The sequence below is a fragment of the Megalobrama amblycephala genome, linkage group LG15 (assembly GCF_018812025.1).
Source record: "Megalobrama amblycephala isolate DHTTF-2021 linkage group LG15, ASM1881202v1, whole genome shotgun sequence".
NCBI classification, from domain to species: domain Eukaryota; kingdom Metazoa; phylum Chordata; class Actinopteri; order Cypriniformes; family Xenocyprididae; genus Megalobrama; species Megalobrama amblycephala.
The window spans coordinates 22,543,035-22,558,015 of NC_063058.1; the positions used below are offsets into that span (position 1 = coordinate 22,543,035).

Here is a 14,981-nt window from a genome sequence, read left to right on the forward strand (position 1 = left end):
TCTTAAATGACCAAATTCACAAAATTCTTCTGCTTCAGATTCCTTGGTTGAGCCTGAATAAGGTCACTATTCCATATTAGAAGACACATCGAGGGCTCAGGCGAAGGCTCAGACGAGGGCTAGGACATCCGTGGTGCTGAGCCATCAGTAGTTTTTTCCTTTACAAGATACACTGAAGATGGCACTAGCCAGATTGAATCTGGACCCACCTTCCCTAGCTCTGAGTCCTTCAAACCTTCTGCGGCGTCCAGTTTCTTGATGCCGATTTGCCTCGACTTTACGGATGAAGTTGCTTCTGCCTTCTGTTCAGCCCCGGCAGCTAGACCGGGTCTGGTGGGATGTACGTTGGCGTCGATGGCCAAAGCACAGAAGATGGGTCTTGGTAATGTATATCTTCCTTGGTAGTGCCCCTAATGAGGCCCTCAAACCAAATCTTCGATGTCCCTATCCAGAATGCAGATGTACCAATGACCTATTGGTCAGGGTTTATAATACAGTTTCAGGGTTGAGCCAGGTGGGGAATTCTTTAGCCCACTTGATGCACCTTGCACTTCATTCATCTATTACTAATGCCTTCACTGAAGCTGTTAAAGGATTAGTTCAGGATTAAAATTCCCTTATAAATTTACTTACTCCCATCCAATCATCCAAATGTTCATGTCTTTCTTCAGTCAAAAAGAAATTAAGGTTTTTGATGAAAACATTCCAAGATTTTTCTTCATATAGTGGACTTCAACGGGGACCAACAGTTTGAAGGTCCAAACTGCAGTTTCAATGCAGCTTTAAAGGGCTCTACATCTCATATCGAAACGATTGGCCATTTTGTAAAAAAATAAAATAAAAATGTATATACTTTTTAACCACAAATGCTCATCTTGCACTAGCTCTGTGATGCGCCACACATTACGTGTGGCTGAATCATTATTGGAAAGGTCACGCGTGACGTAGGCTGAAGTACCACCGTAGGGCAAAAAACTCAAAATCGCCTGACGTTTTACCTTCTTTTGTCTTCTTTTGTCTTTTTTTGTCTTTACCTTCTTCTTTAGTATTTTCACGTTCGCTTTGTAAACACTGGGTCGGTACTTCAAACTACGTCACGCATGACCTTTCCAACTTGATTATGTAATGCGTGGTGCATCGCAGAGCTGTGCAAGATGAGCATTTGTGGTTAAAAAGTATATACATTTTTATTTTTTTTAGAAAATGACTGATTGTTTTGCCAGATAAGACCCTTATTCCTCATCTGGGATCGTGTAGAGTCCTTTGAAGCTGCACTGAAACTGCAATTTTGCACTGGATGCAACAAAACTAGTGATAAACTAACCAATAATTGACTTCTCAGTGCAACACCTATCAGACATTTCTTGCTACTCTTCATCTACTAAACAATGAATGACAACACACTCCCAGTGTCCACAAGTCCCCAGTGAAACATATGCCACAAAAAACCCCACAGGACCCAAAGAGATGCTTTGATTTCTGCACGATGGCCAGTGAATGACAATTTGGAACTTTGATCAGCCAACCCAGAGTCCTCGACATGTGCTTGAGTGACTATCAGACCAAACTTCAAAGAGCTGCTTTCCATCCAGTGCAATTAATAGAGCAGAGAGTCAACTGATATGACATGATGATCCTATTAGGACGTGATAGGCATGTCCTGTTCCAAAAGAAAAAAGAAATTAAGATAGAGAAAGTGATGAAAGCAAGAAAGAGGGTGACTGACAACGAAAGACCTAAAAAGGTAAAAACACTGATCCGAACAGCTTGTTTGATATCTGTACATTGATGCAGTCTTTTTTAGTGGACCATCTGTTTGCCTGTTTGTTATTCACTGCAAAAAAGTTGCATGCCTCTTCATACCATTAAACAAACATGAAAGAAATGAATAAAGATAAAAAAGTGAGTGTGTAAAAGAAAAAAAACAGCACAGAGGGAGGTAAAGTAATTTAACAAAGCCCAATCGAGCAGCAGTCCACACAAAGAATTCAGCCAATCAATTTTCAATAATTTAACAGCTGACCATAGTACAAAGCCCCAGGCTTTTCTTCTGCAGATACAAAAAAGAAACTCTTATAGGATCTGGGATTTTTGTAGGTCAGCTAAAAAAAAAAATTAGCTCCTTTGAAACTTCTTCCAAACTTCATTTATAATCTTTCAACTAACCACTAAAGAGAAGGAATCTTAGTGGACATAATATAACAAAAATATTATGTCTACTAAGAATGGCAGTGAAGTGACACAACTGACCTTTATAAAACAGTTAGTTCCTGTCCTTGATTCTGATTGGTCAATGCTGTGTTTTATTCGTAATAAAACACGGCTATGACTGCTTCACCCAACGGTTCTGTGTATCACTACACAACACCCTTAGCAACCACTCTTAGCAACATAAACTGTTTGTTCTCAATTGATATTGTTCATTGATGTTTATTGTATTATGTAGAAGAGTATTGTGAGAAAAAGATTGAGTGAGCGAATTTATTACCTGCATTCAGATTTAACATTTTCCTTCAGGTCATTTTCCTTGTGTTCATAATAAAAAATCTGTTTAAATGTCCACTGCAATATCTTGTCCTTTTAACATTTAAGGGGTTTTCCCGTGACTGACAGCGCTAGTCAAAGCATTTGTCAGTTGCGTCTTGTTCCGTGTTCACAACAATTCAGTCTTTTCAATATAACAGTCTTCGCTACTGACTGACTCAATCATAAAGAGTCTTTGCCGCCATCTAATGGCGTATTAATGTAACTTCTTTTGCTGTTCACGGTCAGGGACTATTTTTCCGGCGGAGGGAAGGCTTTAGTGAAAGTTTACTTCATGAAAGTTGCATTGATACATATTTTAGGCTTTAATATTTGTATTATGTGGTAACCATTTTATAAAAGCAATAAGGTACTCGAGGCTAGTGCTGTATCGTGAATAAGTCACGGCTAAAGGGGTTGCAGGCACTCTTCTTATTAGACTTATTCACAATACAGCACAACCTCTCGTACTTTATTGCTTACATAAGTCACATGTCTACGACAACATAGTGGATGTAGCACATCCTGATTTCCTTCATACAACACACATTAATACGCGATAAAACAATTTTTTAATGGTTGAGTGTTCGTTCCTCATTGAACGTAGTACCTGCTCAGACAATATGCACTTTCGGACACAGCTTGTTTGAAGCCTGTATAAATAAAGCAAGTGTCCAGCAATGCAGACACACAACACAAAGACAATAATTCTACAAACTCAAAATGACAACAGGGTCACTTCAACTATGGACACTTTGGCCACACTGTAATGGCCGCACATGTAGTAAATCTGATACAGAAATTAATTTCATTCTTGCCTCGTAGTAACTGCGCACGGCGTTGCAGAAAGCCTCATCGGCGACAATCTGTGTCTCTCCTTTCAGGAAGGCCTGGAAACGCTCCTTTACCACCTGTAACTGCTGCTTGTTTAGCTGAGAAAAAAAAAGAGGAAAAACAAGAGTTTACTTAAGATGTGATCAGTGGCATCATTTCTCATTTATTCATCAAAAGCATTTTGTCAAGAGACAAATGACCACAGAAGAAGAGAGTTTATAATAATGCTTAATACAGCACCTCTTCTGGTAACACTAAGAATGCGATGCAGTGCTGTTGAGCATGCGTCAATACAAAAATGCCATTTTCTGCTAAATTGATATTTTTTTGTAATTGCAATTCACTAGTAAAGCACATGGAAATGGCTTTCCATAAATACAAATATCCTCATTTTACTCATATGTATTCATAAATGTTTTTTTGCCATTACTGATGTTTTGGCTATGAATAATGAGGGTAAAAACACAATTATTTTCCCATCCTTTAATGTGCTTCCAAAGCTGATGTAAAATCAGCAGGAACTGTGGAACAAATGCATCCGTAATGTTTTAGAGGAAAAACATCTTTATTCAAAATAGCGATTTAAAAAAAAAAAAAAAAAAGGTTTCTGCTTGGGAAAAAAACATTAGTCATACCCTTTGATGTTGTTTGGAGGGGATTATTTCCAATCAAATTTACCCACAGTGAACATGAGAGGAGGTTGCTTCAGAAATCAAGACTACTAACTGCTTTTCTTAGTCAGAATCATAGTTATGATTCATAAATTGACATCCAGGATGGCCATTTCGAAAACAGACCTTGTCTTTGTTTGGAAAGGAGCCGTCAAGTAACAAAACACAAATACATGAACCAGCAGTTCATATCCTACCACGAAATGCGGTTTAAACATAATATTTCTATTTCAAATAAATACTGTTCTTTTAAACTTTCTATTCACCAAAGAATCCTGAAAAAAAACATCATACAAAAATATTAAGCAATAAAAGCCTAACTGTTTTCAATACTGATAATAAGAAGACATATTTCTTGAGCAATAAATCAGAATATTAAAATGTTTTCTGAAGGATCATGTGACAGTGAAGACTGGAGTAATGCTGAAAATTCAGCTGTGTCATCACATGAATAAATTTACAATACACTAAAATAGAAAAAACAGTTATTTAAAATTTTAATAATAATATTTCACAATATTCCTGTTTTTACTGTATTTTTGATCAAATAAATGCAGTCTTGGTGAGCATAAGAGACCATCTTACTGACCCCAAACTTTTGAACAGTATGTACTTTTTGGTGTATAACAGGATTTTCACCTACATATTTTAGGTAGAAAATGCTGATACATTGTACAATGCATCAAAGTCAGCTTTGTTTGCAAATAAAGCATGTAAATAATGCATTATGATGCTAAGAATTTCAAGTACACAGCCATGCCACAAATCACTCTTGAAAAACACTGCTAATTCTTAGGACATAAATGGTCTTTTCAGATATAAAGCGCTATTATATTACCATTTTTAGCAAATTCAAGATACAATGTAATAGAACACAAAACAATCATTGACCCTGACCGTGATCGTGAAAAGCAGTGGAGTTTTGTAGCAAATTGCTCCGTTTATTTTCCTTCCTGTGAGAAACATGGTGAGCCCTCAGGCTAATGTAACAGATGAAATATGCTACGACTGCCAAAGGTTTTAAAACCACTGTAAACTCTAATATTCCCACCGAGTTGTAGCAAGCTACGAGACATCCTTAATTTGATGGCATGAATCTCTTAGACATCTAAAGTTATGCCTTGTGAAGTCTTTGAATTAGCATTCTAGCAGACATCCGTTTCTAAATACAAACAGATCCCATGCTGATTCAAACACATAGCTGGTGTTGTTTAGCATGTTGTGAATATGTTTCTGGTTGCGGTGCTATTAGCACTTTAACCAGAGATGGTCATTAACAAGTGCACTTGTTTGTGACATCAGCACAGCAACAGCATAGCGCTTGCATCTCCTCCATGTAGCACTCGCTGTCTTCTCGCTTTCAATGGCTTATTCACTTTCTGTTCTGTTGTGATTGATTCGGCCTTGTCTATTCGTGAGACAGTCATTCAGTCTCTCGTTTGTAAGGCAATGCTCAAGGGTGTCGACAGCCTCACTCTAATATCCCTCACACCGGCATGGAGTGAGTGGCAAAGAAAAAAGTGATAAAATATAAGATGTGCTAGCATCATTGATAACCATGATATTTAAAACTTAAATATTGATATTGTGTTAATACTACACCTACATTAAAAGGATTAGTTCACTTTCAAATGAAAATTAAACCAAGCTTTACTCAACCTCAAGCCATCCTAGGTGTATATGACTTTCTTCTTTCTGATGAACACAATTCGAGATATTTTAATAAATATCCTGATGTGTCCAAGCTTTATAATGGCAGTGAACAGGGGTCATGAGTATGAGCTGAAGAAAGTGTCTCCATACACATCCATCCATCATAAACGTACTCCACACAGCTCCGGGGGGGTTAATAAAGGCCTTCTGAAGTGAAGCGATGCGTTTAAGTAAAAAAAAAAAAATCCATATTTAACAAGTTATGAAGTAAAATATCTACCTTCCGCCAGACCATCTTCCGTATTCAACGTATACGAAGTAAGTGTAAAACACCTTCCCTATTCAACTTAAGGAAAAAGTGTAACTGACGTGACGCCAGTTTACGCTTTATTTGTAACTTGAATACGGAAGGCGGTCTGGCGGAAGCTAGATATTTTACTTCATAACTTGTTAAATATGGATTTTTTTTTTTTTTTTTACTTAAACGCATCGCTTCACGATACATTTGTGTATCACTTGAAGTGATACACAAATGCATCACTTCACTTCAGAAGGCCTTTATTAACCCCCCCGAGCTGTGTGGAGTATGTTTATGATGTAATACGAAATACGTTTGTGACCCCCATTCACTGTCATTATAAAGCTCGGATGTGTCAGGATATTTATTAAAATACCTCAGATTGTGTTCATCAGAAAGAAGAAAGTCATATACACCTAGGATGGCTTGAGGGTGAATAAAGCTTGGGCTGATTTTCATTTGATTTTCATTTGAAAGTGAACTAATCCTTTAACTAATCCTGGAATTAGCATTAAGATAACACACCACTTCGGTAGCCATTGTTTGTTTACACTCTTGTTCCCGAAAGTCAGTCGCTAGTTCCACCTTCTCAATGACATCATGTATGTTATTAAAGATGGCAAGCGATGATTGGTCGGGAAGCAGCATGTAGTCTGACATGTGACTATCGTAACAGTCAAAAATATTGCGTAGACTGAACCTGGCATAAGACTGACAGTGAATCAGATAATCATCAGATCATTTCATGAACCAAACTCCAAGAAATTCCGACAATTTCTGACACACCTGAGCACTTCAAACTTGTGATACAGCTGATTTGGATGAAGTTAAAGCTAAAATCACTGGACATGGTTGCAAGCATGTCACTCAGAATCACCAACTCTCACTGAAAATTAATGACTTCTAGTTACTGCAAGAAGCTGACAGTGACAGTGCAGACATTACAGTATTTTCTCACAAAATCTGGTGGTGGACTTGAGTATGGTTGCTGTCAGAGCTATATATAGTATATGGTCACTGTGATTTTCCCAAGTAAGACATGTTCCTGGATCAACATATTTTGTCTGAAAATTTAGTCTTAACCCTATTCCTACCCCTAAACCTAACCCTACCCATAACTTATCCCTAAAATCAGAGGGGAAAGATAGGTGAATAACACTGATGTAGAAGCACCTAACCCTGGTTGCAAGCCTAAACTTGACAAACGGTAAACTTGTCCCTAAAATCTGATTGGTTGATTGGAATGTTGTTCCAGGATCAACAAAGATGTTGATCCAGGAACATGTTTTAATTGGCAAAATCACGGTGACCATATAGTATATATAGATATAGTTCGCTGTGAAGGTGGTTTTCCGAGGGTCACCGTTAGGGAAAATGAAGTTCCAAACATAGGTTCGGGAGGAGCCTAAACATTCAGTCCTGTCAATCATCATTACGTGCGTACTATATAAACTGCAAACACTGCGCCATCCCATTGACATATTTTTCCGGCAGCCCTTCTTCTCTCTGTCTCCTCCTCTAATTCTCTTTCCTCCTACACTCAGTTCCATAGTGGGGGGGTTTTAACTTGGCGCTCGAGCCGCGCTTCGGGTTCGAGCCAAGCTTTGGGTTCAAGCCTCCTCCGCGGACAGCAAGACAAGTTCGTTTTGGGCAGGCGAACTAATGAAACTGGCATTTAGTCGCACTTATTTAGCTGCTATCTGTACATGGTGATATAGAGTGGGCAAAGATTTTCACTACATGATTATTGTGGCCAAAATAATTCACAATTAAGGTGAGGTCACAATTACCATTGCTTATCAAAATTATTCATTCTGATAGAAATCTGTATGATTTCATCTATATTCTAGTTAGTCATGTAAATTCGTCGTTCTAACCAACAGAAAGCTGCTCGATTTGAAAGTGACATTTGTGTCAGCTGTGCTTCATACATACACCATTTACTTTTTTGCATTTCACTGAAATTTTGCTAATGTGACCTCACTTTTAACGATATTAGTGCAACCTCAGTCAAATTCATTTTTAACTTTGTTTACTGCATTTCCTCTCTTTTGTAGCCAATGAATCGCACTCAAAATACAAGTGTAGAGAGGCAAAGAGAGAGTTTGTAACCAAAAGCAAGTCTAAAAAGCCTTGAACTACCTGATTGATGGAGAGGCTTTCAAATGAGAAAGACCAAAAATTAAAAGTTTATTGGTTTGTGGCTCTAATAGGAAATTCTCTCAAATAGTAACTGTAGTGGGCGAAAACATTTTAGCCTTACAGTTCAGGTTTACTCTAGTTCACACACCCACCCAGAAAACACAACATAAGTACTTAATAAACATCATTAATGCTCCCAAAGGGGGGTGAGACCACCTCGTTTATGTACACAGCTGCTTACTTAGTACATTACTGGGAGTTACTTTTTGTTTCTTTTGCTATTATATCAAAAGCCTGTTGTTCACATTGTCTCCATTTTCTCATTCTTAATTTATTTTTCTTTTGTTCTTCTTTCTCACATTCTTCCATTCATGGTGTTTTGCTTTTGCCACTCCCTGAGCATGAACACCCCTTCACATCGTCATGGCAACATCATCCACTGCGTGGCACGAGTCGGCTTCCAAGGACCAGCCTGGCTGCTGCAGCAATTCAGCTGCAGCAAGTCGCTTTCTATTTTCCTACAACAGTGGCAAAGGGTAAAACGCCAGTCATTAAATGACTACCACTGTAGCTGCCAGCATCCATTAATGAGTAAAAGTAATTCAATCATCTTTTGAACTACAAATATGTCTGAAGTATTTCAAGGTAAGAAGTCAACATGCTACAACAGATACAATTTCAGACAATTCCGTTATCATTTACTCACTCTCATGTTGTTCAAAAACCTGACTTCCTTTCTTACATGAAACACAAAAGGAGAAACTCTGACAAATGTTTCTACTGCTCTTTTCCCATACAACTAAAATATGCAGTGACTAAAGCATATCAAACACCAAGGCCCGGTTTCACAGTCAGGGCTTATGCTGCGTTCACACCAGACGCGACTTGCGCGAATAAATCACGCTATTCGCGCGTAGTTGGACGCTTAAACATTTTGAGTTAGGGCTGGGCGATATATCGCATGCGATTGTCACGCGCATTTCGTCAGTAAAGCCGGTTCCCTGATTGCCGCTAAATCGCCATCACCTGCTTTCAGATGGAGCGGGATTTAATAGACAGAGCCGTAGATCACTGATAAGCCACGCAATATTGCGTTCATTATCGAAGGCGATTCATCTGCGATATGAATGCGATATTGCGTGGCTTATCAGTGATCTACGGCTCTGTCTATTAAATGCCGCTCCATCTGAAAGCAGGTGATGGCGATTTAGCGGCAATCAGGGAACCGGCTTTACTGACGAAATGTGCGTGACAATCGCATGCGATATATCGCCCAGCCCTATTTTGAGTTTACTTGCTTCATTCGCACGTTAAGCGCATCAAACGCCCGAATCGCCCAATTCGCGCCACGTCATTCGCGCCGCTTACGCTTCATTCGCGCGAATCGTGCCGCAGGATGTCAATTCGCGTTTCTGCAATTCGCAATTCATTGACTTAACATGTAAATCACTCGCGCTTACCGCTTCAAATCACTGGACATGGTTGCAAGCATGTCACTCAGAATCACCAACTCTCACTGAAAATTAATGACTTCTAGTTACTGCAAGAAGCTGACAGTGACAGTGCAGACATTACAGTATTTTCTCACAAAATCTGGTGGTGGACTTGAGTATGGTTGCTGTCAGAGCTATATATAGTATATGGTCACTGTGATTTTCCCAAGTAAGACATGTTCCTGGATCAACATATTTTGTCTGAAAATTTAGTCTTAACCCTATTCCTACCCCTAAACCTAACCCTACCCATAACTTATCCCTAAAATCAGAGGGGAAAGATAGGTGAATAACATTGATGTAGAAGCACCTAACCCTGGTTGCAAGCCTAAACTTGACATAAACGGTAAACTTGTCCCTAAAATCTGATTGGTTGATTGGAATGTTGTTCCAGGATCAACAAAGATGTTGATCCAGGAACATGTTTTAATTGGCAAAATCACGGTGACCATATAGTATATATAGATATAGTTCGCTGTGAAGGTGGTTTTCCGAGGGTCACCGTTAGGGAAAATGAAGTTCCAAACATAGGTTCGGGAGGAGCCTAAACATTCAGTCCTGTCAATCATCATTACGTGCGTACTATATAAACTGCAAACACTGCGCCATCCCATTGACATATTTTTCCGGCAGCCCATCTTCTCTCTGTCTCCTCCTCTAATTCTCTTTCCTCCTACACTCAGTTCCATAGTGGGGGGGTTTTAAAGCAGGTGATGGCGATTTAGCGGCAATCAGGGAACCGGCTTTACTGACGAAATGTGCGTGACAATCGCATGCGATATATCGCCCAGCCCTATTTTGAGTTTACTTGCTTCATTCGCACGTTAAGCGCATCAAACGCCCGAATCGCCCAATTCGCGCCACGTCATTCGCGCCGCTTACGCTTCATTCGCGCGAATCGTGCCGCAGGATGTCAATTCGCGTTTCTGCAATTCGCAATTCATTGACTTAACATGTAAATCACTCGCGCTTACCGCTTCATTCGCGTCCGGTGTGAACGCACCATTAGACTAATGCTGCGTTCAAACGAACATGTCTGGGGCGTCAAATTCGCGCCAGACGCGTCTAGTTGGACGCTTGAACATTTTGAAGTCAGACGCTTCAGACGCGCGTAAAATTTGCTCAATTCCCGCGTCTAAACAAAGTGTGTTCAGATGCGAATTCGCGTCATGGGAGGGGCTTTCATCTCTTTCTGCACAGATCCTCTGAATAAACACATCATCTCGTCAGCTGGAAACCTGTAGCGGCAATTTAACTCTGTTATGCCGGCCGACTTTTGCTAGCTAGAAGGTGGGCTAGTATCAACGGCTAAAATCATGCAAAAAGTTTTACAACTAACCAGATTGTCCGATTTCTTCGCTTATTCTCTTCCAGGCAAGGTCCTTTTTATTCCTGTCTCGATAAAAAATATAATGACACATCATAGAGCTCAGGGTGGCCACACACAGCGACATCTTTGTTCTGGTCTCCACCACTGATCACATCATAAACACGTTACTACCAAAGCAGAGTCCCTGATTGGTTAACGCGCCGCGAATTTACGCCAAAGTTCAGATTTTTCAACTCAGGCGTTTGGGCGTCAGACGCTCAATTCGCGCGTCAGCCGCGTGAACGCTCAATTCGCGCCGCGCCATTCGCGCGTCAACGGCCGATTCGCGCCGCACTAGACGCTTGATTCGCGCCGCAGGACACCTAGACGCACGTTTACATTGACTTAATATGTAAATCAGACACCTCAGACGCCCCAGACGCGACTTGCGCGAATAAATCACGCTATTCACGCGTAGTTGGACTCATTTTGAGTTTACTCGCTTCATTCGCGCATGAAAATCCCTTTACAACAGACGCGAATTCGCGTCATGAGAGGGGCTCTCCCGCTTCTTTATGTGTTCCAGACTCTCCCACTGCTTTCTGCACACTTCCTCTGAATAAACACAACTTGTCAGTGGGGAAATAATTGTAAATTACAGCGAATAAGCTCAATTGGTCATCTTTAGTTGGCTTGTAGTCTTAATATGTATATATATATATATATATATATATATATATATATATATATATATATATATATATATATATATATATATATATATATATATATATATATATATATATATATATATATATATATATATATAGCTCAAATTGAGTAAAGACCGTTTTTTACAACTTATCAGATTGTCCGACCTCCTCACTCACTTTCTTTCAAACACGATCCTTTTTATTTCTGTTTCTATAAATGTATGAAGATCTACAGTGACGATGATTTTGTCCTCCATTGTTGTTTCGAATTTCTGCCTCAGCTCGCTACGTCACGTCACTACTAGAGCAAGCTCCTGATTGGTTAACGCGGCGCGGAAATTCGCCAAAGTTCAGATTTTTCAACTTGCGCGATTCGCGCGAATCATGCGTTAAGCGCGTCAAACGCCCGAATCGCTCAATTCTCGCCGCGTCATTCGCGCGAATCGCGCCGTAGTATGTCAATTCGCGTCTTTGCATTGACTTAACATGTAAATCACTCGCGCTTACCGCTTCATTCGCGTCCGGAGTGAACGCACCATGAGTCCGAAATTTTCATATGCGTTTTTTCGCATTCGTGATCCTAAAAATTCGTCACGCACAGGGACCTTGCACACTGAGTCTGATGCGTATTAATGAATCTGTTGCGAAAAAATTCGCAAAACGATACAAAATGATGTCTTCAAGCAGTGAGCACGATTTAGTTCTCCTCTGTCTTCTTAAAAAGTGAAAAAGAAAGAGGAAATATTGGGTCCATCCAATCCCGAGATCGCATAGAGAGAAAGGAGAGTTTCACCTCATCAAGGAGCTGCGGGATTATCCCGAGCGTTTCAAAATTTACTTCAGGATGTCAGTGGCTCAGTTTGACGCTTTGCTACAGGCACAATCTGTCTTTATATTCTGTCTCTTTGTATTCCACACTTTGTTTGTCATTCAGTGCTGCTGTTTTGTGCTGTAGACGACGTGGATCAACTTGTCAGATGGCATTCGGGATTTTGCCGTTCGCTTGTACGGTGGCTCTGAATTGTCAAAACGTCTCTCAAAATGCATGCCACAGATGCGAAAAACTTAGAAAATTGAACCCAAATTTTTTTATGACAGACAAACGTTTCGGAGGCAGTGTGCAAACACGATTGACATAACGCGAGGTCTAGGACTAGCTTAAGCCTTGTCTGTGAAACCGGGGGCAAAAGTGACAAAAAAGCACAATTAAAGTGGCCTATGTAACTTGTGCATAATATTCAAAGTCTATAAAGTCACATGATACCAATGTGTGAGGAAAAGACTGAAATAAGCTATGTATCCATATTAAACTTCTATACTAAAACAAATAATGAATTGGATCAACATATGGATGAGCAAATGATGACTACATTTTCATTTTTGGGTGAATTGTTCTTGTAACACCTTCAAGGAACTAAATTGATGACTTGATCATAAGAACTACAGTAGCATGATTTATAGTGATCATTGACAAAAAAAAAAAAAGGTAACTTTTCCTTCATGAGGCTCAAGCAAGTAAGTCCACAAGGCCGTCAGGGAACAGGTGTCACCTGGCACTCTCCTCCCAAGCCTTGACAAAACATACACCCCTCCTACTAATCAAACACACACTCACCACTCCTTCAACAAACATGCCATAATGCATCTCTTCACTGAAACACCAGTATGTAATATTATATAACACTTTTACAAAACAAAACAATTTACATACAAATATCAAATTAAGGAGGTAATATTAGAGCTAGGAGATTTCTTTTACATCCAGGACATCCATTACTGTTCAGACTATGTTCAAAATAGAAAACTAGCATACCATTTAAAACATACTGCACACTATGTCCTGCCAACTATTTAAGTATGTAAAAATATGTTGTTAAAATAAACTTCAAACACTGTGCTACACTGTTGACCTCATATGACTTAAGGTGCAAGTTTAATTTCGTGAATGGCCTCCATTTTGTAAATGCATGTATATTTATTTATTATCTATATGTTTTCCGTTTATTTCATTTTTACATTTATTAAAAAAGCACTTTCATAAATCTAATGCAGTTGATAGTACTTCACTTGTGGGATACTGTATCCAGCTCTGTTGTATACTGCACATTTTGGCAAATTAAATTGATTATTAAGGTATCCCATATATACAAAAATATGCATACTATTGGCGCTTTTCTATTGCATGGTACTACTTGGCTCGCTTTACTTTTGGTTTGTTTTTCCACTGCAGTCAGTACCGCTTTAAAGTGGGTGGGATTAAAGCAAGCCATTTCTTAAACAAATGATACTGCAGTGGCTGTTACTGACTGTTTAAATCTAGCGGGTTTGGTGTCTCGTGACTCTGGTAGTGACGATTCTCTCTGACCAATCAGTGATCTGCAGTGTTTACACGTCACATTTGTATCGGTATGGATTGCTTGGAACCTCAACAGAGGTGGTACTATTTAAGCGAGCCATACCGTTCCATACCGAGCTGTCCCATGCAGTGGAAAAGTGCCAAAAAGTGAGCTCTATCGAGACGTACCGAACCAAACCATGCAGTGGAAAAAGCGCTATATGTGCAGCATACACTTCAAAAATAGCAAGAGTCAGTGTTGGGGAAAGTTACTTTTAAATGTAATGCATTACAATATTGTGTTACTTCCTAAAAAAGTAACTAATTGCATTACTCAGTTACTTTTAATGGAAAGTAATATTACATTACTTTTGCATTACTTTTTCTCATCTGGGCTGTGCTGTTTGTTTGTTTTTATAACAACAAAAAAGTTCTATTTTTGTAAAGGCCCGTTCACACCAAAAGTGAAACGAATAAGCCTGAAGGAAATGCAAATTCACGCCTGTACAGTAGAGGGCGCAGCTCAAACAAACCTTTCAGATGTGCTGCCATTCTGGATTGAGGAAGAATAGGATGCAGGAGAACTCTCTTACTTTAGCAATAAACATTTTAAAAAATAAAACACAAATGTGATGTTTATCTAAAGTCATTTTTGCTTATTAGTATGGTTGAATTGGATCATTGAAGGTCAGCAGCAAAGACATGTTTAATAAAGTGAGATTAAAGGTGCCATCGTTTGTTTTTTTACAAGATGTAATATAAGTCTAAGGTGTCCCCTGAATGTGTCTGTGAAGTTTCAGCTCAAAATACCCCATAGATTTTTTTAAAAGAATTTTTTTAACTGCCTATTTTGGGGCATCATTAGAAATGCGCCGATTCAGGCTGCAGCCCCTTTAATTGCTCACGCTCTCCACCCCCCCAGAGCTCTCGACTCTATCATTGCATAAACAAAGTTCACACAGCTAATATAACCCTCAAAATGGATCTTTACAAAGTGTTCGTCATGCAGC

The 14,981-nt window shown here is 39.3% G+C and overlaps 1 protein-coding gene across 13 annotated transcripts in view; it reads right to left on the bottom strand.

Annotated features, from left to right (window-relative positions):
- The window catches only part of cadps2 (Ca++-dependent secretion activator 2), a 193,350-nt gene that overhangs the window by 152,560 nt on the left and 25,809 nt on the right, over positions 1 to 14,981 (bottom strand). For all 13 annotated transcript variants that reach the window (XM_048159624.1, XM_048159628.1, XM_048159625.1 and 10 more), the window contains exon 2: positions 3,342 to 3,455. In XM_048159624.1, coding sequence (XP_048015581.1) covers positions 3,342 to 3,455 — 114 coding nt within the window. The remainder of the gene's footprint in view (positions 1 to 3,341; positions 3,456 to 14,981) is intronic.